At 35.2% G+C, this 21,684-nt stretch overlaps 1 protein-coding gene across 9 annotated transcripts in view; it reads right to left on the bottom strand.

The window, feature by feature from the left end:
• PUM2 (pumilio RNA binding family member 2) overlaps window positions 1-21,684 on the bottom strand; it is a 92,060-nt gene that overhangs the window by 51,363 nt on the left and 19,013 nt on the right. For 4 of the 9 annotated variants that reach the window (XM_030858324.2, XM_030858325.2, XM_030858329.2 and 1 more), the window contains exons 2-7: window positions 19,585-19,653; window positions 11,609-11,717; window positions 8,213-8,400; window positions 7,480-7,649; window positions 4,310-4,580; window positions 3,971-4,064 (exon numbers count right to left, since the gene is read on the bottom strand). In XM_030858324.2, coding sequence (XP_030714184.1) covers window positions 3,971-4,064; window positions 4,310-4,580; window positions 7,480-7,649; window positions 8,213-8,400; window positions 11,609-11,717; window positions 19,585-19,635 — 883 coding nt within the window. In that variant the 5' untranslated portion in view covers window positions 19,636-19,653. Of the gene's footprint in view, window positions 1-3,970; window positions 4,065-4,309; window positions 4,581-7,479; window positions 7,650-8,212; window positions 8,401-11,608; window positions 11,718-12,138; window positions 12,163-17,576; window positions 17,651-18,543; window positions 18,669-19,584; window positions 19,654-21,684 lie in introns of those variants that run through there. The other 5 variants (XM_060309163.1, XM_060309165.1, XM_060309166.1 and 2 more) reach the window with 5 other exon arrangements.

Below are 21,684 nucleotides of genomic sequence, written 5' to 3'. Positions count from 1 at the left end.
TCCAAAGATATTCTTTTATAATTAGTTTGCAATGTCAAGGTTAAAATTACCCCACCACTGCACCCCAAACATACACACACCCATTTCAGAGTGTTCTTGTTTACTGATCGACTTGTATATTTCTAGGCCAGTGCCACACCGTTTTAATCACTGTGGATAATAATTGTTTTGAAATATGGTTGAGTACGTCCACCTCTCATTTTAGTGTTCTATTAATTTTCCGGTTTCACTTTTCTGAGATAAACATCAAAAGCAAACTTTCAAGTTCAAAACAAAAAAAAAATCCTGTTGGGATTCCAATCAATATATTAAATTCACAACTTAATTTAAGGAGAATTGACCTCTTTACAGTAATGAGTTTCCCCCAAAGGGCATGTGTCCCCATTTATTTAAGCCTTCAGAAAAAGTTTACAGTTTTCTTTACATACACCTTGAACTGATTTAGTTACTCCCTACTCCACCCCACATCCTGATTACTACGTGCTATATTTCAGTGTTCATAAGTTTTATCTTCTGGTTCATTTCCTCCTAGGTGATAGCTAGTTAATTATGAAACCCACCTATGTCTTTTTTTTTTTTTTTTTACAAGGTTCTGAAATGGTCTGTTTTCACATCATTTTGTTGTTTCAAGACCTCCGATCTTTGATGACTTAAGTCCTTGATCTCTTAATATTCTAAATAAACATTTTAAAGTTCTTTTCAGAACTTTAAAGTTCTCTTATTTCTACATCTTGGGTGTAAATTCTACTGTATGTTATATGACTGCCTTCTGACTGCTCTTTCTTGTTTGCACTGTAATTTCTGTTTTAGATACTATCTTATATGAGATTCTCTTACACTTACTCATCCCAATTGCTAACTACACACCATAAGGTGAAGTCTCCAAACCAAGTCTTTATTAGTGACTTGGGGGTCTAACCCTCCAACCCCAATCCTGGCACTGTGCAGGCCTTCTGCTTATTTATCCCTCTTGCAGCCCACTACAGGCCTCATAGATTTATTTCCAGTTTACTCCTATGGATCACCTCTCCATTTCCTATCCTACAGAAATTCCCCAGCCATCAAAACAACCCCACGTTTTCTTTTCTCTCTCTCTCTCTCTCTCCCCCTTTTGAGTGTGGCTCTATATTTTAAAACATAAAATGTATTGTATCTATACCTCTTTCTGGCCCAGTCCATGGGCCAAGTTCTAGCCTGCTACCTATTTTTGTATGAATTAGCTAAGAATAAACATTCTAAAATGGTTGAAAATAATAATTTGTAACAAATGAAAATTATACAAAATTCATATAACAGTGCCCATAGTAAAGTTTTATAGAACACAGTTGTACTCATTTATGTATTGTCTACGACTGCTTTGTGCTATAACAGCAGGGTTGAGTAGCTGTGACTGAAACCATATGGCTTGCAAAATTTAAATATTTACTATCTGGGACTTTATAGAAAAAGTTTGTCAACCCCATTCTAGAATATGCACTGTCTGTTATGGTAGTTATTACCATATATAGCTACTGAGCATTTAAAATGTGACTAGTCTAAACTGAGATCTGCTCAAAGTGGGAAAATGCATACCTGATTTCAAAGACTTTATATGAAGAAGAGAATTTAACATTTCTTATTAGTATATATTGATTATACTTGAAATATTTTGGATATAATGGATTAAATAAAATATTATTCAAACTAATTTCACTTACTTCTTTTTACTTTTTAAAATATAGCTACTAAATAATTTTAAATTCTGTGTGGCACATATTATATTTCTCTTGGGACAGTGCTGTTCTAAATGAACTATCAGCCATCTAAGAGATGACTGAGCAAACCTGGATAAGAGGACTATGATCAACTCTCTCTCTCTATCTCTCTATTTAACTATGGAACAAAGATGAAAAGATGGGATCAATTTTGCTAAGTTCCGCTTTCTTAGAAATTTCCATTTTATTCAGGTTTTCAGATTTATTTGCATAGTTTCCCAGATGGCTTCACAAAGTTGTTCTAAGTTGTGCCAAATCTTTAAAGATCACGTTAAGAAAGAATGTAAATACTCCAAGGCATTAAAAAAAGGAACATTTCTAAATTATTTTTATGAAGTATATTGATATCAAAACCTAACAAAAAATGCAAAAATGCACACATACAAACTTAAAGACTAACTTCATTATATGTTGAGTTAAAAAAAAATCCTAAATAAAACATCAGCAAATTAAAAGAGCTCATTAAAATAATTATATACAATTCTTCCAAATCCTAAGAACACAGGAATGCTTCAATTATTAGAAAATATCATTCATAAAATTAATTAATACTAATTAAGAGCTTTCATAGATACCAATTTAAAGATATAATGAAAGACAGGAAGGCATTTACAATGATAGCAAAAGATAAAATACCAAAGAACAAACTTATTGAGAAATATGCAAACTTACATGAGAAAAACTTTAAAGCAATCATAAACAACACAGAAGCAGACTTGAACAAAATTAAAGATACACTATGTCCTGGATAAGAATACTTAATGTCATAAAGATGTTGATCTTCCTAAGTTTAAGATTTTAACCTGATCTGGAAGTAAATAAAAGGATTCTAAAGTTCATATGAAAAAGCAAATAAGAACCAAAAATTTAAAACTCCCAAAAGGAAGAGCAATAATGGGTATCTTAGCCTGCCACATATAAATCATACCACAAAGCGTCAAGAAATAAAAAGTGTTGTACTGGCCCACGAGTAGACAGGAGTCAGTACGTTTCTAACAATGAGTAAGAAGTACTGAAGGACAGGGATACAGAAGGCTGAAGAAAACTGGAAAAAACAGGTCCAGAGTGCATGCTGCTATTAGAAGTCATCTAGAAATGTGTGGTCATCTTTGATTAAAACCAAAAATAAAATTTTGGACCTGGAAAGACTTCTTGGATTGACGTAGAACAATACACAATTAAGGGAACAGAACCAACTTAGTATATCCCACCCACTGCCCCCAAACATACTGATGTTGAGAGTGTTCACAACTTTTCCAACCAGGAAATAAATCAAGGTCAGCCAAAATCAGGTGTAAAAACGGTTCCACGAACATGATAAAATAACGTAAATCTATACACACACATTTACCAATGTCATATACCTGGTTTTGGTATTGTACTATAATTATGTTAAGATGTAGTCATTTAGGGAAAACTGGGTGGGGAACCTCTCTGTACTCTCCTTGCAACCTCATGTGAATCAGTAATTATTTTAAAATAACAACAACAAAAAAAAACCCAAGACACAAAAACACATACTAATGCCTGAACTCTACCAGTAACACATATGTAATTGTAATAATTCACATCATAGTAAAGACTATAAAGGTCAAAGACTAAATAGCTTAATGAATTAAGGAAGAAAATAGTCAAAGAAATTTTCTTGGGATTCCTATTTCCAACCCATTTTAAAAATAAACATTCTGACTTGATATGAACACCCATAACTACACTTGAATTTCCAAGTGTTTGATGCTCTCGACTTCACACTGAGAAAAAAACTTATGTGCTCCGACTTCCCAGGCGGTCCAGTGGTTAGGACTCTGCCTTCCAGTGCCGGGGGTGTGGGTTCAATCCCTGGTTGGGGAGCTAAGATCCCACATGCTTCATGGCCAAAAAACCCCCCAAAACATAAAACAGAAGCAATATTGTAACTAATTCAAGAAATACTTTAAAAATGGTCCACATAAAAAAAAAATCTTTAAAAACAAACTTATGTGCTGACAGTTTTTATCAAGTTATAGATTTTTATTTCACCAAGGACACAAATAAAAGCCAAACTGTTCTTCCCTAATCTTTACTCTTGCCATGTAATCTACTACTGTTTTATCTCAATGAGATGTTTCAAAAGTAATGAAATAACACCATTCAATAAATACGAAAGGAACATTCTAAACACTTTAACACAAGATTTTCTAACAGTGTAATCAAAATGGTAACTTATAAAGACTCACCTATATGTGGCTGCTGAGCTGTGGCTAATGCATATTGCTGCTGTTGAGCTGCAGTTAACTGCTGAACTGTCAGTGCATTAGTCCTCTGAAAGAGCTATTAAGAAAAAAATATTTAATACAAAGATTAGTCTCAGAGCATTTCATTTTTGTTTAGAAAGCTAAGAATAGAATATTATAAAAACATATTTGAATCACTTTTTCAACTACAAGGACATTTTATTCAATAAAACACTAAACGTTCAAGAATACCCCTATTATTTATGTCAATGTCTCATAGCACTTCAGGCTATACTAGTACATAGTCAAGAGGAACTTCTTTAAAGGAGTGGCATGCTTTACCTGCTGCTGGGAGTTGTAGTCGAAAAGGCCTACGGTAGCTCCTGAAGAGTCCATTGGTACCTGATTACCAGGATAGTCAAACTGTAAGGAATCCAGACCAACTTGTTCCATGGCATCTAGATTCTGAGTTTCAGGATTTGAAAATTCTTCAACAAGTGGTTTATTAGCTGTAGGATTAGGAAGAGGCCCCAATCCTTCTGGGGGATTAGTATTGGGGCCCAGGCGCTCAACTACTTCAGTTGGAGAGGCTTGACGACTTCCAGGAGTACGACTATGTAAACAAAACAGAAATGAGTAAAAGTAACAAGTATGTCAAAAGGTGAAATGGGAAAGTAGGAAAATCATGAAAAAACAAATGGTTGTAAAACACAGAGGGCAAATTAGGCACCCTAGGTCACTAACCATTCCACTTTATCAATTTTTTTCTAGCTTCTAGCTTCTAGCTTATCAATTAATCTAGCTTCCTCTTAAGAGCTGACATGGTTTCATTATTTAAATATCATTAGTGACCATTGTCCCCGATTTGAATAGCATAAAGATATAACTCAATTTTACAGATAAGGAAATTTGCTAATACCAAAATTTAGGCTTAGACTACCCAAAACTTTTGTCTCAAATCAGACAAAGTGAATCGTAGGTATGAACAGCAGACTATCAAGTGACAAATATGGGAAGGCTCAAAACCAAAACCCACCTACCATACTCCCATCCTGTCCACCAGCACATAATTTCTCTAACATCTTGCTTAATATTTCAGAAAAAAAAACTGGCCATAAAGAATCATATGGCCTCCATGACTTAAGGGTGTAAAATATACAATACGACAGAAAAGGGCAGTGAACCAAGACAGAAAGCTGACTCCTGATTCTATCTTTAAGTATTATTTTGAGCAAATCATTTCATCTTCCAGGCCTCAGTTTCCTTGCTGAGACTGAAGAGGTGACCTTGTGGTTCCAAATAACAAGAACAAAAAGACTATTTGTGAAAACCTTCTATGAGCGCTGCAAAAACCATCTTTATCATACCAAATTGTTTGAGCTTAAATCATGAGAATAGAAATGTATAACATATTAATCAAAAATTAAGTATGCACATCAATGAAAAATATAATCCTACACACACAAAAAGCAACTTTCCCCACTGACTAGCCTTCTTAATTTTCTGAAGAAATTTATTAACATTGGACTAAATTTTAAGCACTGACTCTTCTCTTTTTATCAACATCCTTCACAGTCTAAACTTTATTTTCACTTTATTTCTTGACATAATTCTCATTTACAGTCTCTTTCCTTCTACAGAAATATTTTATATAAGATCCTTTCCCTCACAAGAAACAAGTCTGTTCTGGAACCATCAGTTCATAGTATATTCAAATATACGTACATTAAATAAATGGCAATAACTATTTTACCTGGCTTTCAACGTCAGTTGTTACACCTGTGTAACTGACCCCAACCTTCAGGTGCTTCACACTGGGATAAATTTGCTAACTTGTACAGAACGTTTCACAAAGCAATTGCTTAATTACAAGAATTGTTTTCCGGATATTTAGGCAGACTTACATTTTATTTCAAAATTAACCATTGTCCTTGCAACATCAGAAGAAATTTCAAACTCCTTTCCCCTTTATCCACACCTAATTTTTCATATGAATAATCCCAAGGCTTGTTTTTCATTCAGAATATAGGGGAAGAAAAAAATAAAACTGAAAGGGTCCTCTTTAAAATCAGCCAATTAAAAAAAAGAAAGAAAGCCTGCTATAGTTCATTCCTTTCAGTTCTACTCCAATAATATATATGTTGATGATGTATCAGTTAATGTACATAATAATGTGTTGCCATAATGACCATATGACCACAGCTATTAGTTTGAAATGGTTTTATATTGTGGAAGACAATATTGTATCTGAAACATTTTATAAGCAATTTTAAACACATACCCCAAACTTAAACAGAATAAAATTAGAATGCTATTGAATGTAAAGTTCATATTAATATGAAGAAGTATAGCCTCTCATACAAAACAACTCTAACAGCAAAAAGTAGAGGATACAATAGAAAAAAGTCATTATGCTATGAGTGGTGCTATTTTCTTGCTATAGTTAATGGTGTATTAACACTTCAATTATAAATGTATACTCTGCAGGTTTATAGTCAACTCAGTTTTAAATGCGTATCCTTGACTAAAACATAGATTAAGTAATAGCAGAAGCGCAAAATCAGAATTAGGTCCTAAAACAAACTGAATAGCATTAATTTCTTGTCAAAAGAGGTTTACTGGTTTTGGATGCTTTTTTGCATTTAGAACAGATAGAAACGGCACTGTTTTTAAGAAGCATTGTTAGTCTGCTTTTGATAATTAAAGGCAATAAATGTAAACATGTACCTACAACTAACTGATATTCCATGGTTCACAAGATCACAAAGAAACAGCTTATTTTCAGGTATAGGCCCCAAAGCATCTGACTACTGAAGTATAAAGTATAGGAAATCAGTATGAAGAAACAACTCCCTGTATGAAGAAACAACACCCTAATATTTAGATAAATGTGCACTGTCTAATCCAAGTCCAAAGCTTAGAAGAAAAGAAACAATTATTTGTCATAAAGAGACAATAAAAAATCTGGAACTGAACTTAAATTCTGAACTTAAAACTAATTTTAGAAGTCTCTAATATGTTCCCCCCCTTCCTAATTTCAGCAAGATTAAGTATTAGCACAAACTCAGAGTAAAAGGGGGGATAGGAGATACAACACAGGGATAGAAGGAAGAGGAAACTCTACAGAAAGGTGCTCAAGAGCAAACCCAAGAAGAGTTTGCCAAGAAAAATCACAGATTAAACCTAAAATTCACTAAATTTTAGCAGGGAGAAAACAGTTAAAATTTAGACTACCATATTAGCAGAAAGGTAACGGCAGCTTCTAACATTATTCCTTCAATGGAATGCATCTGTTTCAGAGACTTTTAAAGAATTGTTTTCTTAAAAAATGGCACATAATCATTAACTAATATTCCTTACAAAAAATTTTAAATCTTCCTCCAGATTAATACAAGGTACAAAGGGAAATAAAAAAAACCAAAATTGGAAAAATGTCTACATCAGTCACATCACCTAGTAGCAATAATCCCTAAAGAGATATGCTTTTCTTCTCGAGAAAGTTAAAATCTTACTTAAAATCTTTGCAATCGGCATCCATTCCATTTGGCAAACCTCTGCCATTTATTTTAGAATCATCATCATCTCCTTGTTTAAGATCTCTGTTTTGGTCCTCCTCAAATGGAGAAGCCTTGCCTTTTTGATCTCCTTTCTCAGGTCCATCTGTTTCAGCATCTCTAGTGCCCTGAGGAAAAAGAATCTGTTTGATTCTGAATATTTAATAGAACACAAAAAAAGGCACCATGAGGTGACCTAAAACTATACTATAGTGCATGTAAACAATAAAAACATTGAATCTTATTTTAATTTCATAGTCAACTAATTTACAAAAGGCCAAAAAAATTGAGTACAAACCAGTGATTTATAACAGAAGGGCTAAGGCAACCTTAACTATAGCGGTGCTGGAAAAGCAGTAACACCACAAATGAGATAAAAATTCTACTTAATGCATAGATGATTTTGTTTTTTAATTTTCATATCAAGTACTACCATGAATATGCAATTTTAATCTTACAAATTTTGTTTTTTAATTAATATGGGTTTTTTTGGTAACATGGTTAAGATTAGAAATATTCCCAGTGGTTCTACCACTTCATGTATTTCAAGTGGCCAAGACAAGAAAACAAGAGCACCAATAGCTATGAAGTTTCCTTTAGTTCTAGGAAGGGCCAGAAAAAGAAACTGGCTTAAAGACAACCAAATAACCATCAAGCAATTTAAAAACCTTTCTTTACTCAAAATACTTACAAAAGTTCCCTTCCTAAATCGAGAATCCAATTTATCAGCAGGAGAAGAACTTAATACATATTCTACCATGCTCACACCAAGGCCTCCACTTTCTGATCGCGGAGACAATATTGCATTTACTTCACTGTTTCCATGAAAACCCTGTCCAGATCTTCTCTGTACCATAATAGGCTGGGACATTGAATGGTCTGTTTGGAAGAAAGAACACAATTACAAATTTGTACTTTTAAGCTAACAAAATGTATTTACATGAATTTATATACTAAAGTAAGAAAAATCAGCATATTGTTTTATTTTGAATATTACTGTAATCTTTATAAAAAGATCTTCAGTCTGTTGAGACTCACTGGCCTGGGCACATTTCTTGAGAATACAGATTAAGAAAGCCATTGGCTAAAAAGCAGGTAAAAGCCTATGTGAAGAACAGTCAAACCCAAAGGTCAATGGAGACAGAAACTAATTTGACATCTCCACTGCCTGTAAGCATCTTATTAAAAAGTTCTAAACAATTCAAAACAAAAAACTTTAGAGATAAAACCTGAAATAAAAGTAACTTCTAAACTGGCAGAGGCCCTCCTCAAGCTCAGTTACGTACTGGACAGATTCAGAACACACGGCTGTACTGCTATAAGCACAAATGACTAAGTTTAGAAAAACCAGTAATATCACAAAATTTTCTATTCTTTTTTTTTTTTTCGGTACGCGGGCTTCTCACTGCTGTGGCCTCTCCCGTTGCGGAGCACAGGCTCCGGACGCGCAGGCCCAATGGCCATGGCTCCCGGGCCCAGCCGCAGAGGATCCTCCCGGACCAGGGCACGAACCCATGTCTCCTGCATTGGCAGGCGGACTCCCAAGCACTACGCCACCAGGGAAGCCCAGAATTTTCTATTCTTGGTGTATCACTTAAGATTTTTTAAAAAACACCTTCTAGTCTAAAAGTTTTCCATTTATTTTTTAAAAAAAATTCATCCATATGGTACGAATACATTTTCTACATATTTTTGTGACAAAAAGAAAAAGCAATACTTAAGATCTGAAAGCAAGGAAGATACAAACATAATAAAACATCTGAGGAAGAGTCACATAGATTTGCAGAAAAAATTTTTAAAAAGGAACCAATAAGCCACTATTTATATCTGGCTCATATGTGAACACGTACCATACTAAATATTAGGCATCATCCTTAAAGGGCTGAACTATCATAGAGGTATACTCACTCATCATTTTATTAACTGCAGTAATTTTAAAATGACTGGTACTTTTGTTAAACCATATTAAAACACTTCCATGTCAGTACCTTTATCCATGAGCGATTAGTCATTATATTTTTCATTCAGTCATGCACAGTTTAAGTGTTGATTTACTGTCTCTCCTATGCTGGGCACTGTGCTATGTATGGGGAATCCAAGAACAAACAGTCCCTGACTTCAAAAGAGATTATAGGTGTAACAAGAGGCAATCATAAGAGAGTAAAAGCACTTCAATAAAAATAATCCAGGATACTATAGGGAACAGAAAGAAAGGGCATCTATCAATTCTTCCCAGTCTTAGAGTGAATCCCAAAGGAAGTGATATGAAGAGTAGAGAACAAAAAACAGGTGAAAATGGGGGGTGGAAAGAGCATCTCGGTTTGAACATCCTGGTTTCTCTAAGGCCTAAAAGTGCAGGAGAACACAACGTAATTAACAATTACAAGTAACTCAGTTCAGCTGAGAAGGAAATATGTGTATGATAAAATCTCCTGTAGTCATGGAAAGAATCGTAGAATGAAAATTCTTTTAGGACAAGGAATGTGTTATTCGTATTTGTACATGCTTGGCATTCAATAAGTGTTTGTTCAGTAAACAAAATAATCCATTCATTTCTATTTTTCTCATTTCTCCTGGTAAAGGCTAATACTTATCTTCAAAATTTTATCTGTACAAGTAAAAAAGTTAAGTTGGAAGAGGGAGTGGTACAAGGAATTAACTAAAATTATAAACTTGATGCTAAAAAGATACATCAGGAATATATAAACAGTTGCTTAAATGTTTTATTGCTGGTACTAGTTGTCCTCCAAATATAACATACCAAAGATATTTCCCTATCATCCATCTTGAAAATATCTCTCACTACCATGTTGTGGTCAAGATGTTTTGCTTTGGAATGCTTTAAAAAATTTTGGTTCTGGTAAATAGAGCAATTAACCATTCAACTTTCAAAATAAACCAAACACGCCTATCAACCAAGTTTTCAAGCACATTATTTTAGCAAAGAAAGTGCCTTTTCTGGGAAAATGTAGCCTAGCCCTTATGAGTGCAATCTATATAGGTTAATACAAATCCAGAAAAAAAAATTCCTTGAGGATGGGGATCATACATCTCATTTATCTTTGTATTCTCCAAACCTGGCATATTATATTACATATTGTTTGAAACCAAAGAAAATTCCCAGTATTTTAGTCTAATTTAGTAGTTAGCAAAGTTTTCAATCTTTTTCAGTTTTAACTATAAAACAGTATTAATCACTAAAATTTTCCAGCTTTTCCTAACTTAAAAAAAATTATTTTACCCTTAAAAACAAAATTTAAGACTATATAGGACTTAAAAATCTTTTTAATAATTTGGAGAATAAAAAAGTACCTGGTAATTTACACCCAAAATATAAGGTTAAGTTGATAATTATCATCCAGAAATTTGTTTTTATACTACTTTGATCATTTTCTATAGCTTTAGTAAGTTGCATTAAACTTAGTTACAAAGAGAAAACTTATTTGTAAAATACATGTTCAAAGTTCCATGTGTATATCTCAAATTTTACTAGTCAGAAACATTTAAAAATATAATCAGTACTATTTTAAGAATATAACTATGCTCTTTAATTTACCAATAAATACTGTCACCCCTTGTGAGTTATACTCCTTACACCCCAGTTCCTTTTCCCTTACGAGTTTCTTGGACCTATGTCTCTCTTCACTACTTACGGATATCAAAAACATTCAAAGTCTGCTCCCTTTCTGGGAATTCTACCTTACTAAGGGGGTTTACTTCCTTTGTGGGTGTGGCTGATGTTTAATAAAGCTTGACTGAGCTGCAATTAAATAAATCAGTCACTGTCCATTAATACAATTCAAGCTTAAAAATTCCTATGGTTAATGTGTCCTCTATTTTAACTGAAATTCAGAATTTTATAATCAGTTTAACCTCAAATAAAATCTTATTGTGACAAACATTCCTAATCAATAAGTGGACTGTTAGATATGAATTACTTTACATAAGAAAATGTGCATTATAAGGATATATGAAATCCTCACAGATATTGCAAAGTTTCTCCAAATACTGTCTGGGGGGGCAGGGTTAAAAGAAAATTCAAGTATGCAACAAATTCAGAACTCTCACACATACACCAATAACTTACGAGAAGTTCCCCATGCAGTCTCTCTCCATTCATCATCTCCAAGAAATATGCCTTTTTGTCCATCTTTTGTTGAATCATCAGGTTCCCAAAATTTTTTGGTAGGCAAAAGCTATTTGGAATGGAAAAAAATATTGTATTTAAATTTTATTCTAATTACAAAGAGCTAAAACATAGAGGAAAGTAAACTTACCACCAATAGGCACAAGTTAGTTTTCAATGCTAATGAAAATTCAGATGACCTATTTCTTAATTTGTCCAGTTAACAATCACTCCCCACTTGTGCTTAGATACTGGCTCTAATAATTCTAGACCTGAAAAGTCGATTTCAGACTTTTCTACATTTTTCAAATCGTTTTACTGTCATGTGATATTTTTTATAATTTTTTTCAAAAGACTTACTAAATTTCTTAATACAGTAATACAATAAAAATATCTAAACAAATGATTAAAATTTTTCCTTTACTTCCAAGTATTGCCCTTGGATCACCTACTATCCTACAGCTTCAATGATAGAAAATTTTCATTCTTACTTCACAATGCAATGGAGGTGAACTTCACAATTCTTCCTAGGTCCTCAATACTAACAATCTATTGATCCCAAATCAGGAAGCTATGGGATGGCAGAAGAGACACATAGAAAAGACCCTTAAATACTTTTTGAGGTAACAATGTCAAAGCCCTGTGCCCTATCCTATACTGTTAACATACACAAGCATATAAAAATTGTGTTGATATAAGCATTCAATGATAATTCAAAATGTACATTTGGCCAATTCCTAATGAGACTTTAACGTTCATCCAGGTCTCCCCCTCTACCTTTCCTGACATTCAGAGAAGGCAAACTGAGGATATGTTTGTTTGAAAAGAACAGACTGGTTTCTAAAACATGCATTTGACATTTAAATAAGCATTTGTAAGACACCCATCCCTCTCAGCCCATAATTAGGTCCTCATAATCAAACCTGTATATACTTCTATTACTACACTTATCACACTAAATTACCTGTGTTTGCCTCCTTAAGGGCCTGGTGACCTTATCTTCAGAGAGCTCACAAATATAAACTAACCATAATAAAATGAACTTAGGTGAAACCTGACTTGGGTCTGAGAGATAAGACTGTATGTCTGTTGGGGGTTTAAAGTGTGAATGTAAGGTGGGGAGGACACAAGAAATTATGAACAGAGGCACAACTTGAGAAAATGCAGTTTGTAGAATAGGGTGTGAGATGGAGGAACAGATGTGGAAGCTGATGTTGTTAAAGCTATCTAGACAGACTATGAGGAACCTCAAAGACACGCTAAAGAAATATCAATAGTATATTACATTGAAGCAACAGGGACTCAAGAGAGGATGGCAGAAGAGTGACACTGTGTTTCAGAAAACAATTCAAGTTGTAAGTTCTAAGAATAATGGATATTCTAGACTAGAGGCAAAGAAATCGTTAAGGAGAATTACAACAAAGCCAAGACGACAAGAACTGAAACAACTGGCAGAAAGAACTGAGAAAATAAAATGGGTTTCAGAAACATTCAGGAGAGTCAACAGAATATGAATAAAAATAAGGGGAGGTCTGGGACTCCCCTGGTGGTCCAGCAGCTACAGCTCCAAGATCCCAATGCAAGGGGCCTAGGTTCGATCCCTGGTCAGGGAACTAGATCCCACATGCCGCAACTAAGAGTTTGCATGCCGCAACTAAAAAGTCCTGCACACGGCAATGAAGATCCTGCATGCTGCAACTAAGACCCGACACAGCCAAATAAACAAACAAATAAATAAATATTTTTTAAAAATAAGGGGAGGTTGATAAAAAGAATAAAAGTTTAAAATGTGGGTAATGAGGTAAATGATACTACTGACCAAAACAGAAAAAAAAAAAACAGGATAAGCAGCTTTAGAGGGAGGAGGGAAAATTCAATTTGGGCATATATCCCGAGGATCTTTTGCTAAACTAAATACTGTTAATTTTACTGCTATTTTAAGAAAGAAAACTTTTTGCATGTTAGGATCTTCCTGAGCTGCAAATGATTTGTATTATAGACATTTTCTTTACTTATTTTTATTATTTTCAAAGATTTTATTTACTTATTTTGGCCACGTTGCATGGCTTGAGGGATCCTAGTTCCATGACCAGGGATCTAACTTGTGCCCCTGCAGTGGAAGGGCAGAGCCTTAACCACTGGACCATCAGGGAATTCCCTAAAGTACAGACATTTAAAACAATAATCTGCTCTAATAAAGATCTCGGTAAAATACAACCTCTGTTGCTGCGATTTTTAAAAATCTCACTATAAAAGTTTCATGAAAATATTCAAACAAAATGTAAATCTGATAATACAGTACTAAAACACTGCACTTGATATATTTAAATAATTGAACATTTATTCATAGTAAAACCCAAGTTAATCCCTTTGAAGTACTGTATAAATAAGCCATTTCAGGCAGAAGGAAATGGCTCCTGAGCAAATAATGCTTTTATCCCACACTTCATAAAGAAAAATGTTTTAATAGCAAAATAAGGATAACAAATAAGAAATCAGAAATGAAGTTATAACAACTTAGTAGAAGCATTTATTACAGACATAGAAGCGGCTGAAACAAACTAATCTTCTGAGGTAAAAGAAATAATAGAATCTTTTTGAGGGGCCTATTCCAGTCTTTTGGGATAAGATTCCATGCAGTACAGTAGTAGTTCATAGATCACTGCTTTGACACCCAAACTGTAAAACTGGGGGCGGGGGGGAGTCTATGTCAAGCACTTACCCAGTGTGCTTACTTTCTGCCAGGCACTGGGCTATGAATGTCTCTTCATTTTGCAAACATTTATAAGTTATCACGGACCGGCAAACAATTTAGTAGTTAATAAAATTAACACTTTTCCTAACAAAGGCCCTTATCACCATTCTAGAAACAGCTGTGACAGTATAGACACTGATTTCAAATATTTTTAGAGAAACTACTGGCTTGTGACCAAGAATTAAGTTAAAATGGACTAAATATAGGGGGAGGCAACAATTCAGGATATCCAGGATAGAACAGTTAAAAAAAAAAAGAAAAGATTAAGTGGTACAAAGGTTGGAATAGCAATAAAAGTAGTGTTTTGCCCCTGGAGACTCTTTTACTATAGTAGAAATGGGAGAGCACAAAAACAAGGGTTAAGAGATCTTGAAGATCTGTAAAACATATTATCCAATACTGTTTCAAATTAGTTCCCTAATTCACAAAAGCTCTAAACCAAGGTCAAGCAACTCAGTATTTCTTAATCAACCTACTCCTCCATCATTCCAACTCAGAAATGATTGGGTGGACGTACAAATTCATCCCTCCATTATCCACCAGTTTATTAGTTCTTTCCTTCAAGAAGCACTTATGGCTTGCCCTTTTCCATCTCCAAAGAAATCAGTCAACACGATAGTATACTACCACAAAATAATTATTAAAATTCCTGCTAGAATTTATACTATGAGGTGCATTTACACTTCAGATTTTTCTAATACAAATTGTTATGTAAGGGCTTCCCTGGTGGCGCAGTGGTTGAGAGTCCGCCTGCCGATGCAGGGGACACGGGTTCGTGCCCCGGTCCGGGAAGATCCCACGTGCCGTGGAGCGGCTAGGCCCGTGAGCCGTGGCCGCTGGGCCTGTGCGTCCGGAGCCTGTGCTCCGCAACGGGAGAGGCCACAGCAGTGAGAGGCCCACGTACCGCAAAAAAAAAAAAAAAAAATTGTTATGTAAAATCACCAAGTCAACCAAATTAATATAATCCTAAGAATTAAAAGAACTTGAAGGCTCTATGTCTACATTATAGTGTTCATATAACATCTAAACTGGGACACTTCTGAGAAAGGGAGTGCTATTAACAATTATGCCACGAAAACACGTATCTGGACAGTCTGGGCAAATTAGGATGTAAGGTGACTCTATTTACAATGGAAGTTCATAAAAGATAGGCAGGCATAGATGCTAATAACCAAGTGTGTAGAACAACAGCCACAAGAGAACTCCAGAATGGTGCTTTTCCAGACTTTAATCTTTTCCGTTGATGAAAGATATCAATACTTAATGTTTTCAAATCATACTACTTCCCCAAATCTTCTACATTCCCAATATCCCTTAATATCAGCAGCAAATATTATTAGATGTCATCACTCCAATGGGAAGCAGTACTGTAAACAGTCAAGGCACTCAAGAGTTCAAACTGCTGTTCAAGCACTGTTACTTGGTATTGGGCCAGTTAAATAACTGTTCTGAGCCTCAGTTTCTTCATCTGTAAACTAAGGATAATAATAAAGCTACTGTTATAGAGTTTTCTATGAGGCAATAATGAAATAATATAAGTAAACTACTTAGAACAGCATCTAGCACGTGGCAAACATACATATTACGTATCTTCACTACGAAAAGTATGAATCCTTTAAGATTCTAAAACATGAGTAACATGCTGGCCAGCAACATTTAATTGGCTGATTATTTTAAATGATTATAAGAGTATTCATTACAAAAATCTTGTCTATAGCTGTTTGCCTTCTTTTTAAATTTGAGTATCCTGGGGGATCATGAAACTACACTACTTACATCAATAAAAAAGTTGCCTAATAAAGTCACATTTTGCGTAAGGAAACAGAATCAGAAGTTAAATAAACTATCCAAGATTACATGTAAGATTACATATATAGCTAGTAAGTGGCAGCATTAGGAGCTGAAACCATAACTGTTTAATTCTAAAGCCCATTTTCTTTACACTTAACTACCACAGAAGATGGTTCTTTCCAATCATAGTCTAACTCATCAATATTTCTAAAAATATTCAGTTATTAGGCCACGACTAGCCATAATGAAAAAAATAAAACAGTTCAAGATGTTATCAGGATATTCAGACTATATAATGTGGGAATTCATTAGAGTGGATAAAGTTTATGATAGAATGTCTAATATAGGGATTTATAGACATTGGCGATAATCAGCTATTTAAAACAGCTGATTTCCATTCCAGTTATCCCTAACAGCTCAGATCAGAGCTAGAGCATTTGGGAGGTATATGTGATTCATACAAAAAGCTATTCTTATTACTACCTTCAAAGAAGTCAGTCTTTGTCACTAGTGATATAGCACTAGTGATAGATCTGAGAGAAATACATAGTACTAATGATAGATCTGAGAGAAAACAGAAGTCTCCTTACTCTTCTCTCCAGTACATTTTCCACTTCACCATAGTACCTGGGATCTTAGTACATAAATTTTCTCTAATGTTTTCTTTAAATAGTACTGTGTCAGAAAAGAAAGGAGGGAACTTTATCATACTAAGCTATGAAAATACTCCCCCAAAACACATTAACTCAGTGATTTAAAGTTAAATTCTGGGTTCCCTAAAGAATTTCAGGCAGGAGCCTCTTTTTCCATACATACACACACACACACACACACACACAAAGTTCCTGTTTAATTTTTATATATAAAAATAAAGGTATGTGTCTCTGCAGTATAGTTTTAAAACACCACACTAATGAAGCTGAGTTCAACCGCCTATGGGTTAGCTTTGTTCTTTTTAAGCCATGTGACATAACACAAACTGTTAGGCCTTTTGACAAAAATGTGCTACGGAAAAAATTGGAAAGGATGAGTTTATGAATGGATGAATACAAATCTGTTCCTACTCTGGATGAACAACTAGAAGAAACCGCCCTTCTGATGATGAGTCAGTAAAAGCTATCATGATCTACATAACCCAGTACATTTGAAAATAACCCTGTATGTAATGCAGTGCTTTGTACATTATAGATTTACAGCAACTTAAGACATAATAAGTAAAGCTTTATCTTTAAAGAAAAAGTCAAGATAGGGCAATATATAAGAAAAGGATGTCGCATTAAAAAAAATAAACAAGCAATTTTAGAAAACTCAAGAGCCAGAAACTCAAGGCTGCTTTTAGGTTATTAAAATGAATGAATTCTGGGATAAAACAAAAAACCTCACCTGTCAGGAAAGGAGGAGAAGACTGGTGAGAGAGAGACAGGCAAAGAAGGAAATCCCAGAAGGTTCCCTGCTGCCTGCGAGATGAGGAAAGATAGAAAGGCTTGTGGGAGAGAGAACCCAGAGACAGAAACCTCAACAGGTTTCTTAGCTATCTCTTAGAGGTAACAGAATTAGTTGGTAAACTGTTAAGAAAAAAATTTAATTAGTGAGTAACAGCTTATTTAAAAATACATTTTTAATAGATGAAGGTCACAGAAGCACTGACCTGCTGCTACCTGCCAAAAAACCAGACAGCCTAACCCTAGCCATTTTTACTCTGCATATCTGACATTCCCATTAAGAAAAGCCTAGATTTAAGCTTGGATCATTTAACATGCTATTAAAACCAGCCTCTCTTCTCCAAAAACCTCAAATACCCCTCCCTCCACCCCCCAAATACCTAAACTCTCTCAACTACTGTTTCTGATCACGACATTTTTTTTTTAAACTGCCAACATGTCTTTGGGTTTATCAAATACTACTTAAAAAGGGAGGGGAAAAAAAGAGCCAATTTGTAAATACATACACAGTGTAGATCTGCAAAGTAAAGCGTCCTGGGGTCTAAACAGAATCAAGGTAAGGGTGTGACTTTATCTGGTCTTTAAGAAAATCAAGTTCAAGTTTGTCACAGACTAGGCTGAAGCACTGTTCAAACCTGCTTTTAAGATATGTTATTCTGCTTTCTAAAGACCAAAGAAAACAAGTAACAGGGAAAAAAAACAAAAGCCCTTTTCAACTGCTTCTCTTTATTCACCCATAGTGTAAATAATGCCTAAGCCGCCACTGCACCGCAGTGAAGCTACAAGGTTCTTTTTTAACTAAAAAATTATTCCCTCTCTCAAATTTTCTTAGGGCCCAGAGTTTTACCTTAAGCGCTGGACTAACAAGTTTACTTTGGCAATACTTATGCTTAAGCACCTTAACTCACCCTTAAATCAGTCCTCTGAAAATGACAAACTCTTTGGAAAACGCTGTTCTGAAGAAGGGGAGGGTTAGCTAGCTGCAGGGTGCCCTCTTGTGGCCCAGAAGAGTGACTGGACTCTTTTTCTGCATCTGAAGAGCACAGCATTGGATGGAGTGAGTCTCATGAAGGTCTACCAAAGTAAAATAATCTCCAGGAGCAAGCGGTTAATTACACATCTTAGGTCTGTTCACGGTTATTTTCTATTATCAAAGTCCACACTATGTTAGTACTACAGAACATGACAAAACAAAATGTGACCGCAAGGTTTTCATAATCAATTAAAGTTTTCTAAATATTCATTAGGTATATGGAAAACTAAGTAGTTTTGATGTCTTAAATTATGTAATGGTGAGGTTAAATGGGATGCCCCAATGAAAATCACAGATTAACAGGACTGATAAAAGCCAAAATTTTAGAGTGCCCACTGTGCCCTAGTCATTCAAAGCTAACAATCTACAGAGGAGACTAATATAAAACAAATAAACTGTAACCAGTAATATAATAAAAGTATGTACAAAGATCCATGAGAAGTCAGATGAAGAATTAATTTTACTGCAGATATCAATGGGACAATAAAGAGTCTTTTTCAGTAGAGTCCTGCAGAGGATTAGAAGTTTATTAAGCAAACAATGAACAAGGAGAAATTTTTGTAAGAAAGAACAGTGAACAATTAAGTGTGGCTAAAGCAAACATAGCATACATATATAAAACAGCAGGACAAAGATCAAGGAAGGCTCTTTTCTGATCAAAGTAATTATGGTCCATTACCAAAATAGAAGACATTATCAGGTCAATCAAATCAACTAGACACAAATAACCTCACTAAAATTACCGCTAAAAGTTAAAAAAACAAAGCTAAAAATCCCACAACCACAGATTTTAAAAGCCCACATCATTTGGAAGATATAACCACTATTTTCAAGGAGATTTATGGTTAAAAAACAAGTCTCAATGGCTTAAATAATCGAAGTGAGGTATACATTCTTAGTATTCATAAATATTTACCTCTCCCATTCCCCGAGATTCTAATGCAAGAGCTTGAAAATCATGATTCATTTCATCCACAGATCAAACCTGTTAAATAACAAAAAGAAACATTAGTAGAAAGAAAAATTTGAACAACAGACTGCATCAACTATTTTTATATTACACTGCTGCTATTACTGATGTTACAGCATGAGCTGAGATGGACAAGAATCCATTTCTCTATAAAAACAGGTTTTCCTAAATAGAGCACCACAGTAATCTACACTAAAATTTGTGGGAAACCTGGGGTCAACGGTTCCTGGATTATTCTGTGTGCCAAAAGAAACTCCTACTAGTTTCCTGCGCAAAAGAAAAGAAGTGAGCTCACGTACTAAAATACAGTTACCTTTTTTTTTTTTTTTTTTTTTGGCCATGCTGCCCCGCACGCGGGATCTTAGTTCCCGGACTAGGGATTGGATACCTGCTCCCTGCCGTGGAAGCGTGGAGTCTTAACCACTGGACCTCCAGGGAAATCCCCAGTTATCTTCTTTTAAAAAAAAATGTTGTAATTCCTATTACAAAATTATTACTTTGCACTACTTCTTTAAGATTTCTCAAAATTTCTCAGAATTTCATTATTTGTGGATCTTATAACAATGATAAAAAAAATTTTTAAAGTGGTGATCCAGTTCTACTTCAAAGCAACATATAATCTGCTGTGAGAGTAATTATAATATTCAGAGGTTTCCTTAAGAATAATTCCTTTCCCTACAATAATCAAAACAGCATGGAAATGGCACAAACACATATATCAATGGAACAGAAGAGAGCCCATAAATAAACCCATGCACTTACGGTCAATTAATCTATATAACAAAGGAGGCAAGAGTATACATGGAAAGAAGACAGTCTCTTCAGCAAGTGGTGCTGGGAAAACTGGACAGCTACATGTATTATAAAACAATGAGATTAGAACATTATCTCATGCCATATTAAAAAAAAAAGCTCAAAATGGATTAAAGACCTAAATGTAAGACTTGAAATCATAAAACTCTTGGAAGAGAACAGAGGTAGAACACTTCTGACATAAATCGCAGCAATATTTTTTGGATCTGTCTCCTAAGACAAAGTAAAAGCAAAAATAAACAAACGGGACCTAATTAAACTTAAAAGCTTTTGCATAGCAAAAGAAATCATCAATAAACTGAAAAGACAACCAACAGAATGGGAGAAAATAATTGCAAATGATATGACTAACAAGGGGTTAATATCCAAAATAAACAGCCAATACAACTCAATTAAAAAAAAAAAAACCCACCCCCAGCCAAAAAAAAACACACACCCCAATCAAAAAATGGGCAGAAGACCAGAATAGACATTTTTCCTGAGAAGAAATACAGATGTCTAACAGGCACATGAAAAGATGCTCAACATCACTAATTATTAGAAAAATGCAAATCAAAACAACAGAGATATCACCTCACAACTATCAGAATGGCTGTCATCAAAAAAATCTACAAATAACACAGGACTTCCATGGTGGTGCAGTGGTTGGGAATCTGCCTGCCAATGCAAGAGACAAGGGTTCGATCCCTGGTCTGGGAAGATCCCAAATGCCGCGGAGCAATTAAGCCCGTGCGCCACAGCTCCTTAGACTGCGCTCTAGAGTCTGCGAGCCATAACTACCGAAGCCCGCGTGCCTAGAGCCTGTGCTCCGCAACAAGAGAAGCCACCGCAATGAGAAGCCTGCCAACGCAACAAAGAGTAGCTCCCGCTTGATGCAACTAGAGAAAGCCAGCGCGCAGCAACGAAGACCCAACGTCGCAATCAATTAATAAAAACAAGGGCCAGAAATTCCCCTAAACTTGATGAAAGCAAAATCTACGGATTCAAGATGCTCAGTGAGGGGCTTCCCTGGTGGCGCAGTGGTTGAGAGTCCGCCTGCCGATGCAAGGGACACGGGTTCGTGCCCCGGTCCGGGAAGATCCCACATGCCGCGGAGCGGCTAGGCCCATGAGCCATGGCCGCTGAGCCTGCGCGTCCGGAGCCTGTGCTCTGCAACGGGAGAGGCCGGAACAGTGAGAGGCCCGCGTACCGCAAAAAAAAGATGCTCAGCAAACCCCAGGCAAGATAAACAGG

This window comes from Globicephala melas, chromosome 12 (genome assembly GCF_963455315.2).
Source record: "Globicephala melas chromosome 12, mGloMel1.2, whole genome shotgun sequence".
Taxonomy (NCBI): domain Eukaryota; kingdom Metazoa; phylum Chordata; class Mammalia; order Artiodactyla; family Delphinidae; genus Globicephala; species Globicephala melas.
The sequence above is the reverse complement of the archived record's forward strand: the minus strand, read 5'-3'. Positions and strand labels throughout refer to the sequence as shown.